General features: G+C 46.3%; 1 protein-coding gene across 1 annotated transcript in view; it reads right to left on the bottom strand.

Moving 5' to 3' along the window:
* The window catches only part of LOC147698895 (T-lymphocyte activation antigen CD86-like), a 160,315-nt gene that overhangs the window by 100,613 nt on the left and 39,204 nt on the right, over window positions 1–20,498 (bottom strand). The window contains exon 3 of the mRNA XM_086936288.1: window positions 4,434–4,778. Coding sequence (XP_086792414.1) covers window positions 4,434–4,778 — 345 coding nt within the window. The remainder of the gene's footprint in view (window positions 1–4,433; window positions 4,779–20,498) is intronic.

Raw genomic sequence — 20,498 nt, forward strand, 5'->3', positions numbered from 1 at the left:
CACGGCAAACGTGAAAGTGAAACTGATCGCGTGAAAGGGAAACTGATCATGATTACGCTACCTGGCTTTGAGGAGGCTGATAGGCAGTGAGTGGCAGGGGTGGCTGTGTGTGTGTGTGGTTTAGTGTGTGTGTGGTTGTGTGTGTAGTTGTGGTTGTGTGTGTGTGGTTGTGTGTGGTTGTGTAGTTGTTGTGTGTGTTTGTGTGTGTGGTTGTGTGTGTGGTTGTGTGTGCGGTTGTGTGTGGGTATGGGCGTGGTTGTGGTTTTGGGTGTGGTTGTGTGTGTGGTGTGTGTGTGGTACTGGTTGTGTGTGTTTGGTTGTGTGTTTGGTTGTGTGGTTGTGTGTGGGTGTGGTTGTGTGGTTGTGTGTGGGTGTGATTGTGTGTGTGGTTGTGTGTGTGTGTGTTTTTGTGGTTGTATGTGGGTGTGGTTGTGTGTGTGGTGTGGGTGTGGTTGTGTGTGTGGTTGTGTGTGTGTGGTTGGGTGTGGTTGTGGTTGGGTGTGGTTGTTTGTGGCTGTGTTTGTGCATGGTTGTGTGTGTGTTTGTGGTTGTGTGTGTGGGTGTGGTTGTGGGTGTGGTTGTGGGTGTGGTTGTGTGGGTGTGGTTGTGTGGGTATGGTTGTGCGTGTGTGTGTGTGTGGTTGTGTGCATGGTTGTGTGTGGGTGTGGTTGTGTGTTTGGTTGCTGGTGTGGTTGTGTGTGTGGCTGTGGGTGTGGTTGTGTGTGTGGTTGTGTGGATGGTTGTGTGGGGTTGTGTGTGGTTGTGTGTGGCTGTGATTGTGTGTGGTTGTGATTGTGTGGTTGTGATTGTGCGTGGTTGTGTGTGGTTATGTGTGTGTGGTGTGTGTTGGTTGTGTTTGTGTGTTTGTCTGTGTGTGGTTGTGTGTGTAGTTGGGTGTGTGTGTGGCTGTGTGTGTGTGATTGTGTTTGTGGTGGTGTGTGTGTGGTTGTGGTTGGGTGTGTGTGGTTGTGTGTGTGGTTGTGTGTGTGGGTGTGGTGGTGTGTGTGTGGTTGTGTGTGTGGTTGTGTGTGTGCAGTTGTGGTTGTGTAAGGTTGTGGGTGTGGTGCGTGTGGTTGTGTGTGTGTGTGGTTGTGTGTGTGGTTGTATGTGTGTGGTTGTGTGTGTGGTTGTATGTGTGTGTGTTGTGTGTTTATGTGTTGGTCAAGAGGAAAGGCTGGGCAGGGAAGGGGTTGCTACAGAGAAGGAGGGCTGCATGTGAGGGGGTAGTGTGTGCTGCAGGGGGGTAGTGAGGGCAGAGAGCAAGGGGTGGAGGAGCATGCTGTAAAGATTAATGAGCCATGAAAGAAAGGAACAAGCAACTTAATGACCCATAACTGAGGAGACAGATGGCGGCTACGCGTATGCATGCTCGCATTAAGGTAAGCTCTAGGCCAGCCTGTAGCACTTTGAAAACTCACCTACTGAATGTCTCTCTGAGCAGGGCATGCGCTGGCGAGACCTAACCATTGACGCAGGCCCTGGCGACCCACGCTATACCTATGCTGTCTGACCACCCACAATGGTGTGATTGTGTGGGTGGTTGTGTGTATGTGGTTGTGTGTGTTTGTGTGTGGTTGTGTGTGTGGTTGTGTGTGTGTGTGTGTGGCTGTGTGTGTTCTTATGGTGTTGTGTGTGAGTGTGTGGTTGTGTGTGTGTGTGGTTGTGTGTGTGTGTGTGGTTGTGTGTGTGTGGTGTTGTGTGTGTGTGGTTATGTGTGTGGTTGTGTGTGGTTGTGTGTGTGATTGTGTGTAGTTGTGTGTGCGGTTGTGGGTAGCTTTGTGTGTGGTTGTGTGTGGTTGTGTGTATGGTTGTGGGTGTGGTTGTGTGGGTGGTTGTGTGTGTGGTTGTGGTTGTGTGTGTGGTTGTGTGTGTGTGTGTGGTTGTGTCTGTTGTTATGGTGTTGTGTGTGTGTGTGGTTGTGTGAGTGTGGTTGTGTGTGTGTGTGGTTGTGCATGTGTGTGTGGTTGTGTGTGTGTGGTTGCGTGTGTGTGGTGGTGTGTGTGTGGTGTGCATGGTTATGTGTGTGGTTGTGTGTGGTTGTGTGTGTGGTTGTGTCTAGTTGTGTGTGTGGTTGTGTGTGGTTGTGTGTGGTTTTGTGTGTGGTTGTGTGTGGTTGTGGTTGTGTGTATGGCTGTGGGTGGGGTTGTGTGGGTGGTTGTGTGTGTGGTTGTGGGTGTAGTTGTGTGTGTGGTTGTGTGTGTGTGCATGTGTGGTTGTGGTTGGGTGAGTGGTTGTGGTTGTGTGTGTGGTTGTGTGTGTGTGGTTGTGTGTGTGTGGTTGTGTGGGTGGTTGTGTGTGTGTGGTTGTGTGTGTGGTTGTGTGTATGTGTGGTTGTGTGTGGTGGTTGTGTGTGTGGTGTTGTGGTTGTGTGTGTGTGTGTGTGTGTGTGTGGTTGTGTGTGTGTATGGTTGGGTGTGTGTGATTTTGTGTGTGTGTGTGGTTGTGTGTGTGTTGTGTGTGTGTTTGTGTGTGTGTGTGGTTGTTGTGTGTGGTTGTGGTTGTGTTTGTGGTTGTGTGTGAATGTGTGTGTGTGTGGTTGTGTGTGTGTGTGTGTGTGTGTGTGGTTGTGGTTGGGTGTGGTTGGGTGTGTGGTTGTGGTTGTGTGTGGTTGTGGTTTTGTGTGTGGTTGTGCGAGTGTGTGTTTGGGTGGGTGGTTGTGTGTGTGTGTGGTTGTGAGTGTGGTTGGTTGTGTGGTTGGTTGTGTGTGCATATGGTTGTGTGTGTGTGGTTGTGGGTGGTTGTGTGGGTGGTTTGGTGTGTGGTTGTATGTGTGGTTGTGTGTGTGGTTGTGGCTGTGTGTGTGGTTGTGTGGTTGTGTGTGTGTGTGGTTGTGTGTGTTGTTGTGTGGTTGTGTGCTTGGGGTTGTGTGTGGTTTTGTGGTTGTGTGTGGTTGTGTGTATTGTTGTGTGTGGTTGTGGTTGTGTGTGTGCGGTTGTGTGTGCTTGTGTGTGTGGTTGTGTGTGAGAGGTTGTGGTTGTGTGTGTGGTTGTGTGTGTGTGGTTGTGTGTGTGTGGTTATGTGTGTGTGGTTGTATGTGTGTGTGTGGTTGTCAGGATGGGGTGGGGCCTTCTGAGTGACAGCAGAGAGGAGTGGTTGGCAAAGGGCTACTTTGGCACTGTTTAAAGTGCGCATGTCCTTTTGGTTGGCCGTCTTGCGACGGCCAGCCTCACTAGCGCACTTTAAACCTCTGAACCCAGCTGTCTTAAGACAGCTAGGTTGAGAGCAAAGTGCAGGCAATGAGTTCACTCGGGTGTGCCGACAAAGGCCGCCCCCACCAATCAGAGCACTGCTCGCATGCTGGTAACAGCACGTGAGCAGACCAGGACTGGTTAAGGGAGTTTGTTGGGCCTGCACTGCAGTCCCTGCAGAAGAGGTCGGAGTGCGAGGAGGTCGTCAGGATCCAGTAAGTGTTTTGCATTTCATTTTCTATTTTTTTATTTTATTTGACAGCCCGCCTTCCTCAGTAAATTACAGCCACCACTGGGGAATGGGGTAATACCTTAAGGCCCTTTTGGACGGAGTTGGCTTTCTCTGTGTCCTGAGCCTTCATGCAGCCCCTAGGCCATTCAGTGCTCAGTGCCGAGCCAAGTGCCTGTTTTTATCAGCTTGCAGCCTAAAATGAATTATTTTTTAACTAAATATTTATCGGAGTTAGAGCTTGATTTTCAGGCAGCAAAGCTCGGAAACAGTGAGCAGGATTTGCCTCTCTACATTTCTGAGCTGGGCTTCCAAAAATAATGTTCTAGAATAGATCAGAAACATATTGTGCTAAATGAATGCAGTTTGCACTCTGCAGGAGCATAAAAACAAGCGCGCTGATCTAGGACAGGCCCTCATGATAGGACTGTCTATGTTTTTAGCAAATCAATCCCGGTGCTGGCACTGTTCATCCTTCAATATACTGGTATGGCGCTGTGGCCGATTGGAATCCATGCTGCCCAGATCAAGGGACCTTCACTGTTTCTACACCTGGGCAGGGTCTAGTGCTTTAATCTCTCATTTCTGTCTGAATCATTGCGAATTTGGATGAGATATTATATTGAAATATCTCCTCCACAGGAAGGTACAGATTGTAGTGTCCCTGTAGTATATATTTACAAAAGGCGTAGTCAAAGCGTGAAGTGGCCTTCCAGGAGGCGACACAAGTACAGTGTCACACTGGATGAAAAGAAATCATGAGAGCGGTTTCGTTCCCGCCTGCTCCCACAAATTTCACCCTCGTTTTCTACAACATAGTTAAATCTTTGCAGAAGCACAGATGCTCCCAAGTCAGGACAAGTAGTAATTTAATTATAGTCAATCAGGTACTCTAACTGCCCATAATATGCAGACTGTTTCTCTGTATGTTTTATCATAAACTTGAGCTCGGACAACCAACAGTTTGAAGAAAAAACAAAGACAGAGAATAACTTATAAAATTTCTTTTTTCCTACCAATGACTTTCAGCTTAAGAGTGTAATCATGGATCTTGTACAGATGATTCTGAGGTTTTTCGCTCACGATGCATTGGTAGGTCCCCTCATCTTGTACGCCAACATGCTGAAGGATCAGCGATGAACCATCTGAGTCCAGTTTAGTGCGGTTCACATACTTTGGGTCCTGATGCTGGGGCTTCTCTTGGCCATTGTGTGCCTCCAGAACAACCTCCAGTGAAGAGGAAACTTCCTTCTGCCAGTAGACCACCTTGGTACCATTGACAGTTGTCTTTGCATTAAATTTACAAGGGAGCAATGCAGTATCTTCTCTGAGCACGGTCATTCCATTGATAGCAGTAACTCCTTTAAAAGAAAGAAAACATGATGACATACTTTATATGACATACTTTATAGGAAATCAAGGTTCATTGTGGTACCCAGCGGACCATGAGTCGTATGCTGCATTCAGTGTAGAAACAGTTCCAAAGTAAGATCACAAATTGGCAACTGGATTCATTAAATGTGAAAATGCTGTTTAAAGAGGATACAAAGTGTTTGGGATAGGTTCACATTTTGGTAATCAGATAGCCCACCAAAGCCAGAAAATCATTCATGGTGGTGGTTGCATGGCAGAACAAGATGTCTGCATTTATAATAAGCACATGTAAAGATTTGATTAGATGAGTAATCCTGTTTGAACTAGTCCAGGAACAGAAGATATAAATGAACTACATTGTGGAAGGACAAGAGCTGGGAGAAAGTGTATTTCCAACAGGACACGTTTGCCACAGTGAAATCCTTAATGCAGACACCAAGAGGCAAATTATACCAATAAAGGTCTCTCTGCTATGCACGATTGCCTTTACGTTGGCACATAGAAGGACTCTTACTAAATGAAGAATTGTGTTTTATGTGGCACAACATTTTTTGTCTACTGTCATTTTAATTTTCTGCCCTCCGTGAATTTAAACCTCTCCAAGCACCGATAAAAACAGGGTTTTCCCCACTGATGTCAACATAATTCTACAAGGTGTCCATTTTGCCTTGAAAAAAAAATCTCTTTTGGGACACAGAAATGTTTCAATCTTTGCAAATTAACATCTTATCAGTGGCAGAACAATGTCTCCAGAACTGCATACAAATGTTTCTCATGTACACAGAAAGTCATAAGTGCTACACAGATATGGCTAACTCTTTGGTCAATGGAATCTGTGCTTCGCGCCAAAAACACACATGTAAGTTGCATTGAGAGTGGTCTTTGTCAGGGCAGATATGAGTGGTCCAATTAGATCAAATCTGTGGCACCTTTTTGAAAGTTGAGCAAGTGATGCTTTGTTTAAAGGACTTGGGGATCTGACTAGTGATTTGCTTCGGGAACATAGCAGTCGCGGCTCTCCATACTTGCGGGTGGGGGGTGGGTGGGGGCACACAGGTGTTACAATGAGGGGTTAAAATAAAAAGAAAAATTACCTGACTGGGGCCCGCGCCGTCTCTGGAAAATAGTGGGTGAACGCTGTCCACCCATATGTACCCTTGACTTGTGTCCTGGTTTCCGAGTATTCCTTGATAGCTCAGGTCAGTGTTATTCAGATGACCTGGCACCACCCTGTCCACGCCAGTGATATAGTTCCCTGGGAGATAAAATTCGTTGGTTTTCATCACGGACGCCTTCCAGCATTTTTTGTGCTTCTTTTTTTCCTGCTTACCGTTTTTTCACTCTGGTTCTGGCGTTCCTGCAGATATCTAATTTACTCTCCAATTTTGGGCACGCCATTGATATTTTTCCTCTGATAGGGAGAATGTCTTGGCGCCCAAGACTTCTGAGTGATCCTGGCCCAGTTCCGATTCCTACCGGATCTTTTTAGAGCTGACGGGCCTACGTCATCTGTCCTCTTCAAGGCAGTTTGTATATTCATCTGTCTGCCGTATATCAAGGAATGCCCTTTTCCCCTGACCTTCGGGTCTAGCTCTCTTATGTTGGGCCGGGTCCCGTGTTTTCCTGCTCCTGAAATGAAACAGGAATAGGCATTCTCCCTCCTCTCCTGTAAGTCAATCACAACGCTGCAATGGCAGCGTTGTGATTGGTGTGTAGTCCCGGACAGCGTCCAACAGGGCACCTGTAGGGAGGCCATTTTCTCTATGTAGGCTGCATGCAGAAAATTTAGAGTGCACATGACTGCTTTGGTCGGCCCCAGGGCTGAACAAACAGTCAGGGTACTCAGAGTGGTGCAAGTCACTCCTCCCCGACCCACCCGCCCCCAACCAGGCATACCTGTCTTCTGCTTTCTCGCAGCGCGAGAAGCAGAAACATAAAATGGTATTTAAAATGCCATTTTATGTTTCTGCTTCTTGCACTGCGAGAAAGCAGTGGGCGGGGCTCCCCGCCCAAATAGAAGAGCCGCCCCTGGAACATAGTGGCTCTGTTTTGGATGTGAAGTCTGTATATTGGAGAAACTGAACCCTGGAGATACTGAATCCTGGTTCTTGCTCATCCCTTAGTTCTATTGGTGAGTGGATCTCTGAGCCCTGATTACACAATGAGCACACTTTTCCTGTTTGCACCTTGCTCCACCTTTAAATAGGTGTGTAGTGTGCAAACAGGGAATGTGTGCCCTATTACAGAGAATGCACTGCCCTCAGGGATTAGCGATCCCTTGATGGGCGGGTGCAGTGAGTGGCTGCACCTGCTTGCAGGGGGATGTTTGGGGGGCCCTTGGGACCCCCTCCAGAATGCTGCCTCTGGGGGTGCACTGACACTACACCACCTTTTTATGGTGCACTTTGAGTGCACCTTCTGACAGCTTCTTTGCTTTTGCACCCGTGTTCACAAATACTCTTTAAATAACCATTGGATAACCTTGTGTTCCTCAGAACCTGGGCAATACAAACACAATATGTTCTGTCAGATAGAATAAGAATGAATTATCCAGTTTGTACCAAATTCAATTTCACAACTCTATCTCTTTTGAAATGAGGAAAAACATGGGGGTCTGACCGATACAAACATTAAAACTGACATGAATTTAATGAGTACATAATGGATTTCAATCCGCAGTGTCAAACAATTGCATGAGTCAAACAATTGATTACGTTAAAAAAATAGGTTCTCCCTAGGTGGTCAGTGAAAAATAGTGCTTGTACAGTACATCAAAAGGAAATTAATTGTAACACAAACCTTATAGTTTTCAAATATGCCCATCCAATATGTACAAATCTGTGGTTCACCATAAATGGGCTGAGTGTGTCAGTCTTGCAATTGCCCATGTCAGGTAGTACATTAGTACAGGCTGGATATGAGATTGTTAACCTTTCCAACCGCATAAAAAGCATGTGTTTTTATTGTAGGGGGTGGGGGCGTAAGGGGCATTTTGCCCAAAAGTGCAGAGTTAAAGACAACAACCGGGTAAAAGTGGCAATGGTAATGGATGAAATGTCTGGAGTGGGTTGTGCTGTTCTCACGGACAGAGTGTTCTGTGTCACAGGGGAGGCAGGCGAAGTTGAGACTTCAGGCAGATCTTTTAGACCTGAGGCAGAATTTTCCATTGAAAAAAAGGTTGTGGAATAAATGGTAGATTCCGGGTCACTTCACACTATCACTCAGAAAGAAATGTTGAGAAAGTGGTCAAATGTACGCATGCTACCTAAAGATATCAACCCGGGTGGCTATCAAGTTGAGCAAATTCACATTAATTGGTTATTGCATACAAATGTCACATTCAAGGAACGGTGTATGAGAGGCATGGTGTATGTTGCTGAGTCAGGTCCTCCCATTCTGTGGTGGTATCATCAATATGACCTGCATTTTATCATAATTCATGTGCATCTACCCAAGTCATGGCGGTTGAAGATACAACACTAGAGGATATTTTGCAGGGAAGAAATACGTTTTTCAGAGAAGAGTTGCGTGAATTGCATGGTTATGTCCAAGAAATTAACTTGAAGCAAGGAGCAGTCCGCATGCAACACAAAGTAAGGAGGATACCGATTTCAGTGAGGGAGGAGGTAAGGAAGTTATTGGTTGACGTGCTTGGAAGTGGTGTCATTAAGCCCATTCAGACCTCCAACGAAATCTCCCCAGTCGTAAACCGACATTAGAAGGATTGTAATCTGAAGTTCTGTGTGGATCTAAGGGGGTTAAATCAGAACATTGTGACTGACAATTTTCCACTTCCCAATATCAACAAACTTATATTGCTACTCAGAGGAGGAAGGTTCTTTTCCAAACTTAACCTTATGCATGCTTACCATCCAATAAGCCTCCAAGTCAAGTCAAGTCAAGTCAAAAGATTTGTATAGCGCACTACATACCCAGAGGGTTTCAAGGCGCTTAGGAAGGGGAGGAGGATTATTTGTCAAATATCCACGTTTTAAGCTGCTTTCTGAACTCTAGGTGGTTCTGGGTGAGGCGAAGGTAAGCGGGGAGTGAGTTCCATGTTTTAGCAGCCAGGTATGAAAAGGATCTGCCTCCCATGGTGGTCTTGTTGATGCGAGGTATAGTGGCGAGGGCTTGGCTGGAAGAACGTAGTTGGCGGGAGGGGGTGTAGAAGGACAGTCGAGAGTTGAGGCAATCTGGTCCGATGTCGTAGAGTGATTTGTGTGCGTGGGTAAGCAGTCGGAAAGTGATTCTCTTGTTGACGGGTAGCCAGTGGAGGTCTTTAAGGTGACCAGAGATGTGTTCGTTGCGTGGGATGTCTAATATGAGTCTGGCTGAGGCGTTTTGGATTCGTTGGAGTTTCTTCTGGAGTTTAGCGGTGGTCCAAGTCCTTAACAGTGTTTATCACCATGGAAGGCACTTATAAATTCACCCGAATGCCGTTTAGATTGGTTTCAGCAGCTAGTGTCTTCCACTGGATGCCGAGTGAGGTATTTAAGGGTTTGGACAATGTCATCTAACCTCAGGAAGACATTTTTATTTTGGGAAAACCAGTCAAGAGTCATAATGTGCCCTTGAAAATGGTATTAGACCATCTTTCTAAATCTGGCTTGACCTTGAGAAGAGAAAAGTGTGCATTTTTGGTGAAAGAGAGTGGATACTTAGGACACACGTTATCCTCTGAGAGTGTCAAATCTAAGAAGGATTTGTTGTCTGTAACCAGAGCTGCACCATCGACTAGGGATAAAGAGCAACTGTGCTTTTTTCTAGTATTGTTGAGGAAGGGAGCGAGTTTTAGAGGGGGGTGTGAGCAACACAATTGTTTTAAAAAAAATTAAGGCGGAAGTGTGCAAAGCTAATATTATGGTGCCTTTTGATAATAAATAGAAAACCACAATTATGGTTGATGCGAGTGCCACAGGCATTGATGCAGTACTTACTCAAACACATGGTTACACCGAAAACACTGTTGCCTTTGCCTCATGCTCATTAACATCTACTGAGTGACATTATGCAGTCATTGAAAGAGAGACTCAGGCAGCAGTGTAGGGCATTGAGTATTTCCAAACAAGTTTGGGGTTTCCACAGCACATTACGCACCAATCACAAACCTCTTCTGAAAATAGTGTCACCTGGATGTACAGAGAGGTGTGGTGCAGCGGCGAGGGCGTCTGACTTCGGAGCACAGGGTTCACGTTTCGACCCCCGACTCCAGCGGCAGCTCAGCTCAGCACCATGTGACTCTCGGCAATAGTTCACTTAATTTCCATGAGAGGCCCCAGCGCCTTGAGACCCGTAAGGGTGATTAATTCACGCTTTACAAATATGGATTTTATTTTACTGGAAAGGGTTTAGCAAAAATTGTCAGGCTGGCCTTGCACTTACAGTAGTATGATTATTACATTGAACACATACCGGGCTGGAAGAATATTCAAGCCAATTGTTTCTCACGGATGCCACTTTCCTGGAGATTTGTGGAGAAGGAGGGAATTATTCACATTGAACATGAAGGTGCAGTGGCAAGTGTGGGAGACATTGTTCAATGGTGTAGAGGTGTTCTAACTGAAGCAGAATGGACTGTTGGTATGAATAATGATGAGGTGTTGAAAGAGGTCATTGTGATGATAAAGAAAGGTGGCAGGAGGGGGAGAACATCGTCTCTTCCTTTGCAGCCATATGGCAAAGTTTTGAATGAACGTTCAGTAATTAAAGACAAGATGGTCATGCGGGGTGACAAAGAAATACCCTCTGGTGAGGTGTACAAAAGGCTTTTTGACATTGCACATGAGGGGCATCTTGGACAAACTGTTAGAAAAATAAGGTTGAGGAAAGGGTTCTGGATATCCAACTAAAGACCATGATGTAGTTGAATGGGTTACAAGGTGTTCTGAGTATGATGAGAGTGAGAAGAGGTTAAGATTTGATGAGCAATCTGACTTAGGTGGCATTTGTGATCTTGAAAGCACTTCATTGGGCCCATGTCAGGTTTGGGGTGGATGTTGAAACTTCGCCATGGTGATGGTGGATGTCCACTCAAGGTGGGTGGTTGTGAAATTTGGTCTGAGATCACTACCAGAGCAACTATAGCAGTGTTTTGAGATGATTTTAGAGAAGAATGTTAACCAGTTGTCTTAATCAACGATAATGGGACGTAACTCATGTCTGAAATAAATCGGGATTTTCTATTGTCATGTGGTGTCAGACATACCTGCACTGCTTTGTACAATCCCCAGGCGAATGGAATTGTAGAGATGGTGAATCATTATTAACTGGGTTTTCCGAATGGCTGGGGTCAACAGATTAAATGTGGAGACCACCATTTCCTATCTTGTTTGGGCTTATCGCACAACATAGAACTCTGCCCCAGGAGAGGTTCCTTTTTGCATGATGAGGGGTAGGAAAAACACTTACAAACTTAACCCCTCGTGGATGCAGGACATAATCGAAGGGAGATGTGTTTGACCCAGCAGTGTTCCCTCAAATATCATGGGAGAATCTAAAGTTGTTCTGGGTAATTGGGTTAACATCAAATCAGGTAGGATAACAAAAGATTTGAGTGAGTTGTGTGGGCCATGCAAAGTTAAGAGTGTGTTTGGATGGCATGTTGTGTTAACCAATGGCGAGCGTTGGAACTTGAGAAGAGTGGCCAAGTGTGCTGCATGTGGATTTGCAAAGAGTGGAAATGAGGATGATGAGTTCTGTGGATATATGTGTATAAGAGATGAAGAAGTTGTACACTCAAATGGCCTTCGCAGGGATGGTGGCAGTGGCTTCTGTAACTCTACTGGTGCCAGATCTGGTGCTGGTTCAACTGCGAACAACTTGTCTGGTGTTCAGTCTAGCAGAATTCCTAGGTTCAGGAGACCAGCCCCTTATTTAAAAGGCTTTATTCAGTAAATTGTATTTGTGTGTATTATGTGAAATCTTATTGCAAGATTTCCTCCTTAGGGAGCAGAGGTGTTTCACTATGCATTTTTACATACCTTTCTTTCCGTGTTTGAAAGGTTTCTTTTATTGCACCTGTTTTGTCATTGGACATAGTTCCTTTGTTGCCTTTTTGTTTTTATGATTCTTTTTTCCATTTTGCATCATGTGTGGGAACAGAAGGGGATGTGTTGTAATGCTATTACTTCTTAATGGAATGTTCATTACTTATGTTCTATTTGGACTATGCTTGCGTGTGCAGTTACCTGCTGACTGGCGAAGGAAGCACCACGTCTGTTGCCTTAAGAATAGAGTGTATGGTCAAGTGCCTGGTGTGCGCCTACTTCACTTAACATGCTATCGTAATTATTTCCTGAGAGAGCCTGTTGTCAACTGAGCCTCCTGAGAAAGCTATCAGATGTAGTTTAAATGTTCTCTGTTTGATTGTATTGATTAAGACGAGAGACCCTGCGCTGAAAAAAAAAACATTGTCGTGCGCATATGAAGTTGTTTCTTCACATAAATCATGTCATGCGCACTTTCAGGTTTTTATTCCAAACCAAGCTACTATACAGTTACACCCCCCATCTTGTGCAATGCAACAGTTTATACAATGTTTTACTGCCATCTAGTTGTGGTTTTTAAAATCTTCACCGCACTTCTTCAATAAGGATGTAACTATTTTCTGCGATGTGCTCACATCTGGTGTCCGACCCCTACTTCTACTTTATTGTGCACACACAAAAACCTCTGCAAAATGGCACATTAGTGGAAGCATAATATATCATTCAATTGTTTTTCTGCGATGTGCATGCAGTACAATTAAACAAATACATTTATTCTAATGGCATGTGCATGTCAATTTAATATTATGGTGAATTCACTTCTAGCGTGATGTGCACATATATATATATATGGTATAACAAAACACAGCAGAGGGACCATAATTTATAGTCCAATTGCTTTTTTCATTTTGCGCAATGTGCACGCTTTAAACATTGAACAAGTTCTTACCACATAAACAAAACATACTATCATTTATACTTGTCAGTTCTTTTGCCTAAAACCAACGGGGGTCTGTTTCAAAGCACAAGTAAATCTTATATATTAATAATTTCCTGTATTTGCTATGCTATGAAATATTTTTTTCCTATCGCATTTAAACTCTTCTATCAGATGTTACATCCATTATTGCATACATTTTTCCTAACCTCCTAGTCATAATTATTTTTTTTGCTTTAATTTGAAATCTTCTACATTGATAAACAATGTAATTGGATCTGTCACAAAAGCCCTCCAGTTTAAAGAGGATCTACCTATCCCAGGAAAAGATGGAACAAGGAATTTCGTACCTATTTGGTACAATAAAAGCAGAAAAAATGCCACTTGACAGAAGAAAATGTATATTGCTACATTGTCCAGGCTCAGAAGGCTAATGAAATACTCAGGCCGTTACCTAAAGAGGTTCCGACCGGAGGAGGAGATTTGAGTGATTTTGATTGAGGCCATGTACAGGTTAGAAAAAGAGTTCAAGCTACCCACATCAGTAACTTTGCAAAGTTATCATTTCTATAAACGGGTCCAAAAACCCAGTGAGACACCTGATGAGTTTCTGACAGCTCTGAGAGGGTTGATCGGTACCTGTACTTGTGGGACGTCTGTTGATGAAATGATGAGAGAACAATTCATGGTTAATACCAACTCTACGAAGTATGGGCAATCTCAAAGTAGGTTAACTAATAGCTACTGCTAAAGCAATAGAAATATGAGTGTCCTGGTTGAAGGAGGTGAAAGAAGATAGGTCTGAAAAGAGACATGGGGCCAGATGTAGGTCGCCAATTACCGGTCGGTAACGGCCGAATTCGGCCGTTACCGACCGGTAATTGGTTTTTGAGATGTAGGGGCCATTATTTTACAGAATCGGTAAATTTACTGATTCGGTAAATCCCAGATGTAGGTAGCACTGTTTACAGTGCTACAGGCCTTCAGAATTCGGTATTTTAACATCCAATACAATTGGGTGGTAAAATACCGAATTCAGGTGTACATGCACATCTGTGCATGTACACCTGTGCCATGTGACACACATACATGCCCTAAGGGCTCACAAGCCTGGAATTGGGGTGCTACAGGGTGTCAAAGTGACACCCCGTTCACCCTTGCAGGATTCGGTATTTACCGATTCGGTAAATACCAAATCGGTATTTTCCATTGATTCCTATGGGCTTCAAGGCCCATAGGAATCAATAGGAAATACCGATTTGGTATTTACCGAATCGGTAAATACCGAATCATACCGATTCGGTAATTCTAAAATAAGAATTACCTACATCTGCCCCCTTCCTATTTACCTACTCTTAAATACCGAATCGGTATGATTCGGTATTTAAGAGTAGGTAAATAGGAATTACCTACATCTGGCCCATGGTGAGATATGTGCTGTTGGTAATAAATCATTAAAAACCTTAAAGAGCGAAAAAAAAGCAATGATAAGATGTGGTAGTTATTTTCATTTGGCTTCATTTATAGGAGGTTCAGCTCTGAGTAAGGAATGTAAAACCTGAGGCATAAAGGGGCATTTCGTAAAAGTAAGCAGGGTTGGCAAAAATGTTCCCAAGGTTAGAGTTGTTCAAGTGAGTCAGAATTTGGTGAACAAATATTGTTAGAACTGGGGGGTCTCAAGTTGGCATAGGCAGGTACCTTTGACCAAATAGGGACCCTTGCTTTTAGTTAGGCTAAGGGGGATACACTCTTTAGATAACCCCTGCTCACCCCCTTGGTAGCTTGGCACGAGCAGACAGGCTTATCCCAAAGGCAATGTGTAAAGTATTTGTACCAACACTCATAGTAACACAGTGAAAACACCACAAATGGACACCACACCCGTTTAGAAAAATAAAGTATCTTTATCTAAACTACACAAGACCAAAACAACAAACATCCAACATACACAGTTAAAAATATGACTTCAAAAAGGTTTCAAGAACCTGTACCATAGAAATCTATGGATGCGAGACTTTTCATCAAAGTACCTGTAGATGCAACAAAAGTTCCCAAGCCAAACAGCTGCAGCATCGGAAACCAAAGAGATAAAACACTTCTGAGACCCTGAGGAGGCGATGTGACAGCCTGCTGCAAGTAGCGGACCGGTTGCGTCGAGTCCGGTCTGTAGGGGGAGCGATGTGTCAAGTCTTTCTTGTCGGTTCTGGTTCGCAAGTGATGCGTCCGGAAAGCGTCTCTCACAGAGACGATGCGTGGATCGTCCGGATGCGACAGCGATTGATGAGGTGGCATTGGTCTCTTCTGCTGCGATCCCTGGATGCGTCGTTTGCGTTGGTTCTTGCAGCGGCGACAGGCGCTGCGACGATCTTCGCAGCGGCACAGCGCCGTCGAGATGCGCCGGTGAAACGTGCCACAAGAAGAGCGATGCAAGGGGTCCTGCAGTTCTGCAGTTCTTTTCACGCCTCTTCCTTTTCCAGCTCCCAAACAGCAGCAAACAACCTCCAGAGGCCCCACAACTGGGCCGGGCACTCTAGGCAGGTCAGAACTCACACAGCAGAGTTCAGGGGAGCTGGGGTTGAAGTCCTTTTGTTACTGGGACTTCAAAACAGGAAGCCAGCTCTCCTCATGTCCTTGGAGATCTTCTTCAGCAGGGGATACAGCACACAGCAAAGTCCTTCTCCTTTCCTTGGCAGAATAGCAACTGCAGGTTAGCCCAGGTTAGCCCAGAACACACAGCAAGAGCAGTCCTTCTCTTCAGTTTCTCCAGCTGTTCTCCTCAGCAAAGGTTCCTATTGAATTCCAGGATGATCTAAAGTTCAGGGGATTCAGCTCTCATTTGTATAACCCAAAAGTCTTTGTTCTCTAAGTGTAAGGGTTCCTGGACCCAGTCCAAACCAGTTCTGGGTGCACTCTGCCAGTGTACAACTTCTTCCTTTGTTAGTGTGGGCCAGGGCCATCAGACACACTGCAGGGGGTGGAGGCAGCATTGTGGAAGGCAGGAACAGCCCTATGCAGGCCCAGGTGCTACTCCTCCCACCACTCCAAATGCAGATCAGCCTATTTCAACCTAGTGCTGACTCACCCAGACTCCTGGAGCCACCCCAGCCCCTGTCACTCTCAAGCCAGACAGTCAATCCACAAACAGGCAAAGGCACACAGAACGGCTGAACAAGAACATAGCCACTTTCTAAAAGTGCTATTTTCAAACACAGAATTTAAAAACCACCCTTCCAAAAATATGTGTTATTAAATTTTGAGTTCAGGGATACCAGACTCCAAGTTTCTATCTCACTCCTATGGGAAGATATGCTGGTAATAAGTTACACGGTACAAAAGGGGGTGGTAATGGACGGAGCATCTGAACCAATCAAACACTCACACCCAGTCAAAAGATCTGGGTTTAATCCATCACCGTTCTTTAGCCCACTCTGCCACCCCAGTTCAGACATGGCTATATGCAAATCAGTCTGACCCTGTGCCTCATGGGAACAGTCCAGCCCGAACTGCCAAGCCATGCCTTCCCTGGACCAGAAACAAGCTTCTGAGGACCGGTTTCTGGCATTCCAGCCGTCTTCAGCCTGGCTTGCTTGAATCCAGTGGCAAAGTGAGCAAGGGACTCACGTCTGAGCATACCCTGCCACACTTATGGCGGCCAAAAGCGGTACAAAAGGGGGTGGTAATGGACGGAGCATCTGAACCAATCAAACACTCACACCCAGTCAAAAAATCTGGGTTTAATCCATCACCGTTCTTTAGCCCACTCTGCCACCCCAGTTCAGACATGGCTATATGCAAATCAGTCTGACCCTGTGCCTCATGTGAACAGTCCAGCCCGAACTGCCAAGCCATGCCTTCCCTGGACCGGAAATAAGTTACACAGCATTCCCCCATTCTGACCTATGGGCAAGATAGTCTTTCAATAGTGAAAAACGAAATTGGCAGTATTTCACTATCAGGACATGTTACACACACCAGTACATGTCCTTCCTTTCACATACACTGCACCCTGCCTAGGGGGGAACTCTGGGCCTACCGTAGGGGTGTCCTATGTGTAAGAAAAGGGAAGGGTAAGGCCTGGCAAGTGGGGCACTGGCCAGGTCAAAATGGCAGTTGACAAACTGCGCACAGGCACTGCGGTGGCAGGCCTGATAACTCTTTTAGTGCTACTCATGTGGGTGGCACAATCAGATCTGCAAGCCCACTAGTAGCATTTGAGTTACCAGCCCTGGCACACTCAGTGCACTTTATTAGGGACCTACTGGTCAGACAAATATGCCAATCATGGATAACCAATCGCAATAACAATGTACACAGAGAGCATATGCACTTTAGCACTGATTAGCAGTGGTAAAATGCCCGGAGTTCTATAGCCAACAACCACAGGTCAGGAAAAACAAAGGAAGAAGCACAGTGTTTGGGGATAACCCTGCAAAAAGGGCCATTTCCAACAAATATGCTGAGATGAAGGATATGATGTTAGTTGTGAGGAGTGTCAACATTATGGATACGATAGGATGAAGAAGATTTTGGTCCACCAATGTGTGTTATTTGAAGGTGATGGCTCACTCCAGTTCCTCTTACGCCATTGTTCTCAAAGACTATTTCACCAGGTTCTTGGGATGAGTTCAAAGAATTACAAGCAAAGGACATTACATCAGATCATTATATGGCAATGAAGTAGAATTATTGGGAAATTTGCTAACAGTGTATTCTTGAGAGGGAGATCTGTTTGGTTGAAAGTATATATAGCTTGGAACAGAGTGTTGTCCCGGCATGAAAGGATCAGCAAAGACTAGGAATCACTTTAAATCCATGTGCACGGGGCATGGCCAAGATGGTGAGCGACTTGGAAGTCGTCTCTGCTTGCTCCGAGCTGACACCAATATTAGTACCTGTCTGAGCACACCAGCACCCTGTCCACGACACCCAGAAGGGACCGCAGGCTGACGAGAACAAGGGGCACCCGCCAGAAGCTGTGAGCATGGATTGGGCATTCAGTAACACCACCCCGGGACTGTCAAGTGGAGTGAGCGACTCCCGAACCCCACTGCAGAACTCCCAAAAGACTGGCGACCCTCGAATGGGGGCCAGCCAAGCACACACCCGCTTGAGGTGGCCGCAGTCTCCCCTTGCCCCTCCCTTGCCGAGATGACTAATAAAGAGAGGGAGCAGGAACGAGGCACAAAGACTATTGGGCGGAGTGCGAGACTCCCAGACCCTGGACCGGCCTGCAGAAGGGTCCTGGGCCTAGGCCAGCCTACGCAGCACATGAGGAGTGAAGACTGCGGCTCAAAGGTGAGAGCTCCATCACGCTTCTACAAGAATTGCATTAGCCCACTCCACACCCCGACCATCGTGGGCCCAGTCCCATCAGGGGAGAAGGCATCACACAGACTTACACAGTGAGGCCGGGCTGGAGAACGAAGCTGAGGGCCTCCACAATACGGTGTGACCTGGTGCAGGGGTCCAGTAGCTGCCTTATAGCTTCCAGGGGACCAGCGGCCCCAGAATGGGGGCCAACCGAACACACACGCACCTGGGGCTACCACAGTCTCCCAACACCCCACCATCACCGAGATGACTGCCAAGGAGAGGGTGCAGGGGTTGGAGCACATGCTGGGCAAATCACCGTCTAGGCCGCATACCTCCACAACACACATTGGACTCCGACGGGGCAGGTGGTGCACAGGTAAGAGTCCCTCTGTACCCTCCAGTGCACCAAGCCAGGGCACACACACCAGAATAGAGAAGCCAGAGAGGCACAAGCTAAAGCCCGGCAGGGCTCGTCCATCACTGGCCTCCTGATCTCTGGGCTACCGACCACAGAAGGATCTGGCTGCTGAGCAACTATGCGACAGCAAGTAAGGACAAACCCGAAGGGAAGGAGACCTCCTGGTGGGCCCAGGGGCAAGTACGACTCCAGCGCCAAAAACCTTCTATAACACAGCGGCATGGCGGGGCATAGACCCAATAAAGACAACTCCCTCAGGGAGATGTTTGGCAAGCAGGGAAGCCCAGCCATGGAAGATAGACAAACAAGTACTGTCTGTGATTCCAAATCAGACCCTGAAGACGGAGAGGGCCCAGTGACTAAGGCCTTCCTGGAATCGCTCTTCACCTCCTGGAGAGCCGACCTACAGGCAATGGAAGCAGAACTAGCAACGAATCTCCGGGAGGTAAGGTGGGACCTAAATGAGGTGGACAAAAGAGTGACCGACCTGGTAGATAGGGAATGCAGCCGAGAAGAGGAACTCAGATTGCTACAACAAGAGGTCCTTAAACTCAAAGAGCAGCATCTAGACTTTCAGGCACATAACGAGGACTTGTAGAATCGATCGAGAGGACACAATATATGTGTAGGAGAGTAGGGTCCGCTTCCTGTGGTCACCCCCAATTTTTGCTGTGCTTTTCGTCTTTAATGTGGCTGTGGGTCTGATAATCAGACACACAGCCCAGATGTTCTCTCTCTAAATTGATACCATGTACTTTAGGTACATACCTGATTGGGAATTGGGTCACCTCTGTGAGCCCCTGTGTAGTGTACCTTAGGTACCCAGTGCATAAGTGTATCCAAGGCCTACCAGGGGCTGCAGCATGTATTATGCCACCCCTGGCTGGCCATCCAAACTGAAACTACAGGCTGATCACTCAGCTTGGCTAAGGTGGTGTAATCACCCCTTACTTAGATATAGTATAACTATATCTACCTTATATATAGACACACATGCACCTATAAGTCACTCATATGGCAGGCCTCGACACTACTGGGGGCAGAGTGCTTGGTTTTATGTGAGAGGGTGCTCTGGCATGAGCTGAGCCCCTCTGCAGCTTTCGGAACCATCTCCTTACAGCTGTTCTATGATATAGCCATACCATATACTCTTAAGTGCATTACAATCCTCGCATCCAATGCTAACTTTGGTTTGGCTTTATCAAAACATGTCGTGTAAGGTGTCAAACACTTTGGAATACTACCCCCCACTAGTTCTTGTGGCAGGGGTAGCATTTCACCCTTCAAGAGGGAGAAGACATGTTGGTTACTGATTTACCCGGTTAAAGGTAAACAGAGCCCCAGCATCACAAAATGGATGCTGCTGCCACAGACACGAGTCTGACCTCCTGCTGCTGGACGAAACTCCGGCAGGGGAGGCCTGGACAATAGGTTTCCTGCCTTGGGAGGTGCTAGCACCTCCCCAGACAGGCTTTTAGTGTACTGGGGCAGGGAGGGCTGCAAAACGAGACACTGCCTGGGACACACAAGGTGCTCCATACATAGCCCGGTTCAAACCAGTTGCTGGGGCACTCCATCCCCACTCTGGTGCAAAACTGGACAAAGGGAAAGGCATGTAACCACCCCCTTCCCAGGTCCACCCATAGGAGAGACCTAGCAGGTAATGCAGCCCCTAAGATTAGTTTAAAGATAGGAGCTGTGACCCTGGGACTTTAGATTATCCTGGAAAGAAACTCTGAAAGGAACTCTTGGACCTTCGACGTTCTATATCGACTAGAAGACTGAAGACATCTCCCTTGTGGTCAAGGAGTGACCACCCTGTGCAAACAGACATGCCGGTCTGCTTTGCTGACGCTCCCGATGGATACTGAAGACTCAGCGATGCAGGACCTAAACTTCCAGACTTCTCTGACTCCTACCCACACCCACAGCAAAGCTGAGACCCGTGGCGGACACGAGAGACGTGGGACCGGACTCCCTAGACATCCTGCATTTTGCTAACAGCTCAACTACTGAGGTACCTCACAGTTGTGCATTAGGGTACGAGAAGTCC

The sequence above is a fragment of the Lissotriton vulgaris genome, chromosome 8 (assembly GCF_964263255.1).
Source record: "Lissotriton vulgaris chromosome 8, aLisVul1.2, whole genome shotgun sequence".
NCBI lineage: Eukaryota > Metazoa > Chordata > Amphibia > Caudata > Salamandridae > Lissotriton > Lissotriton vulgaris.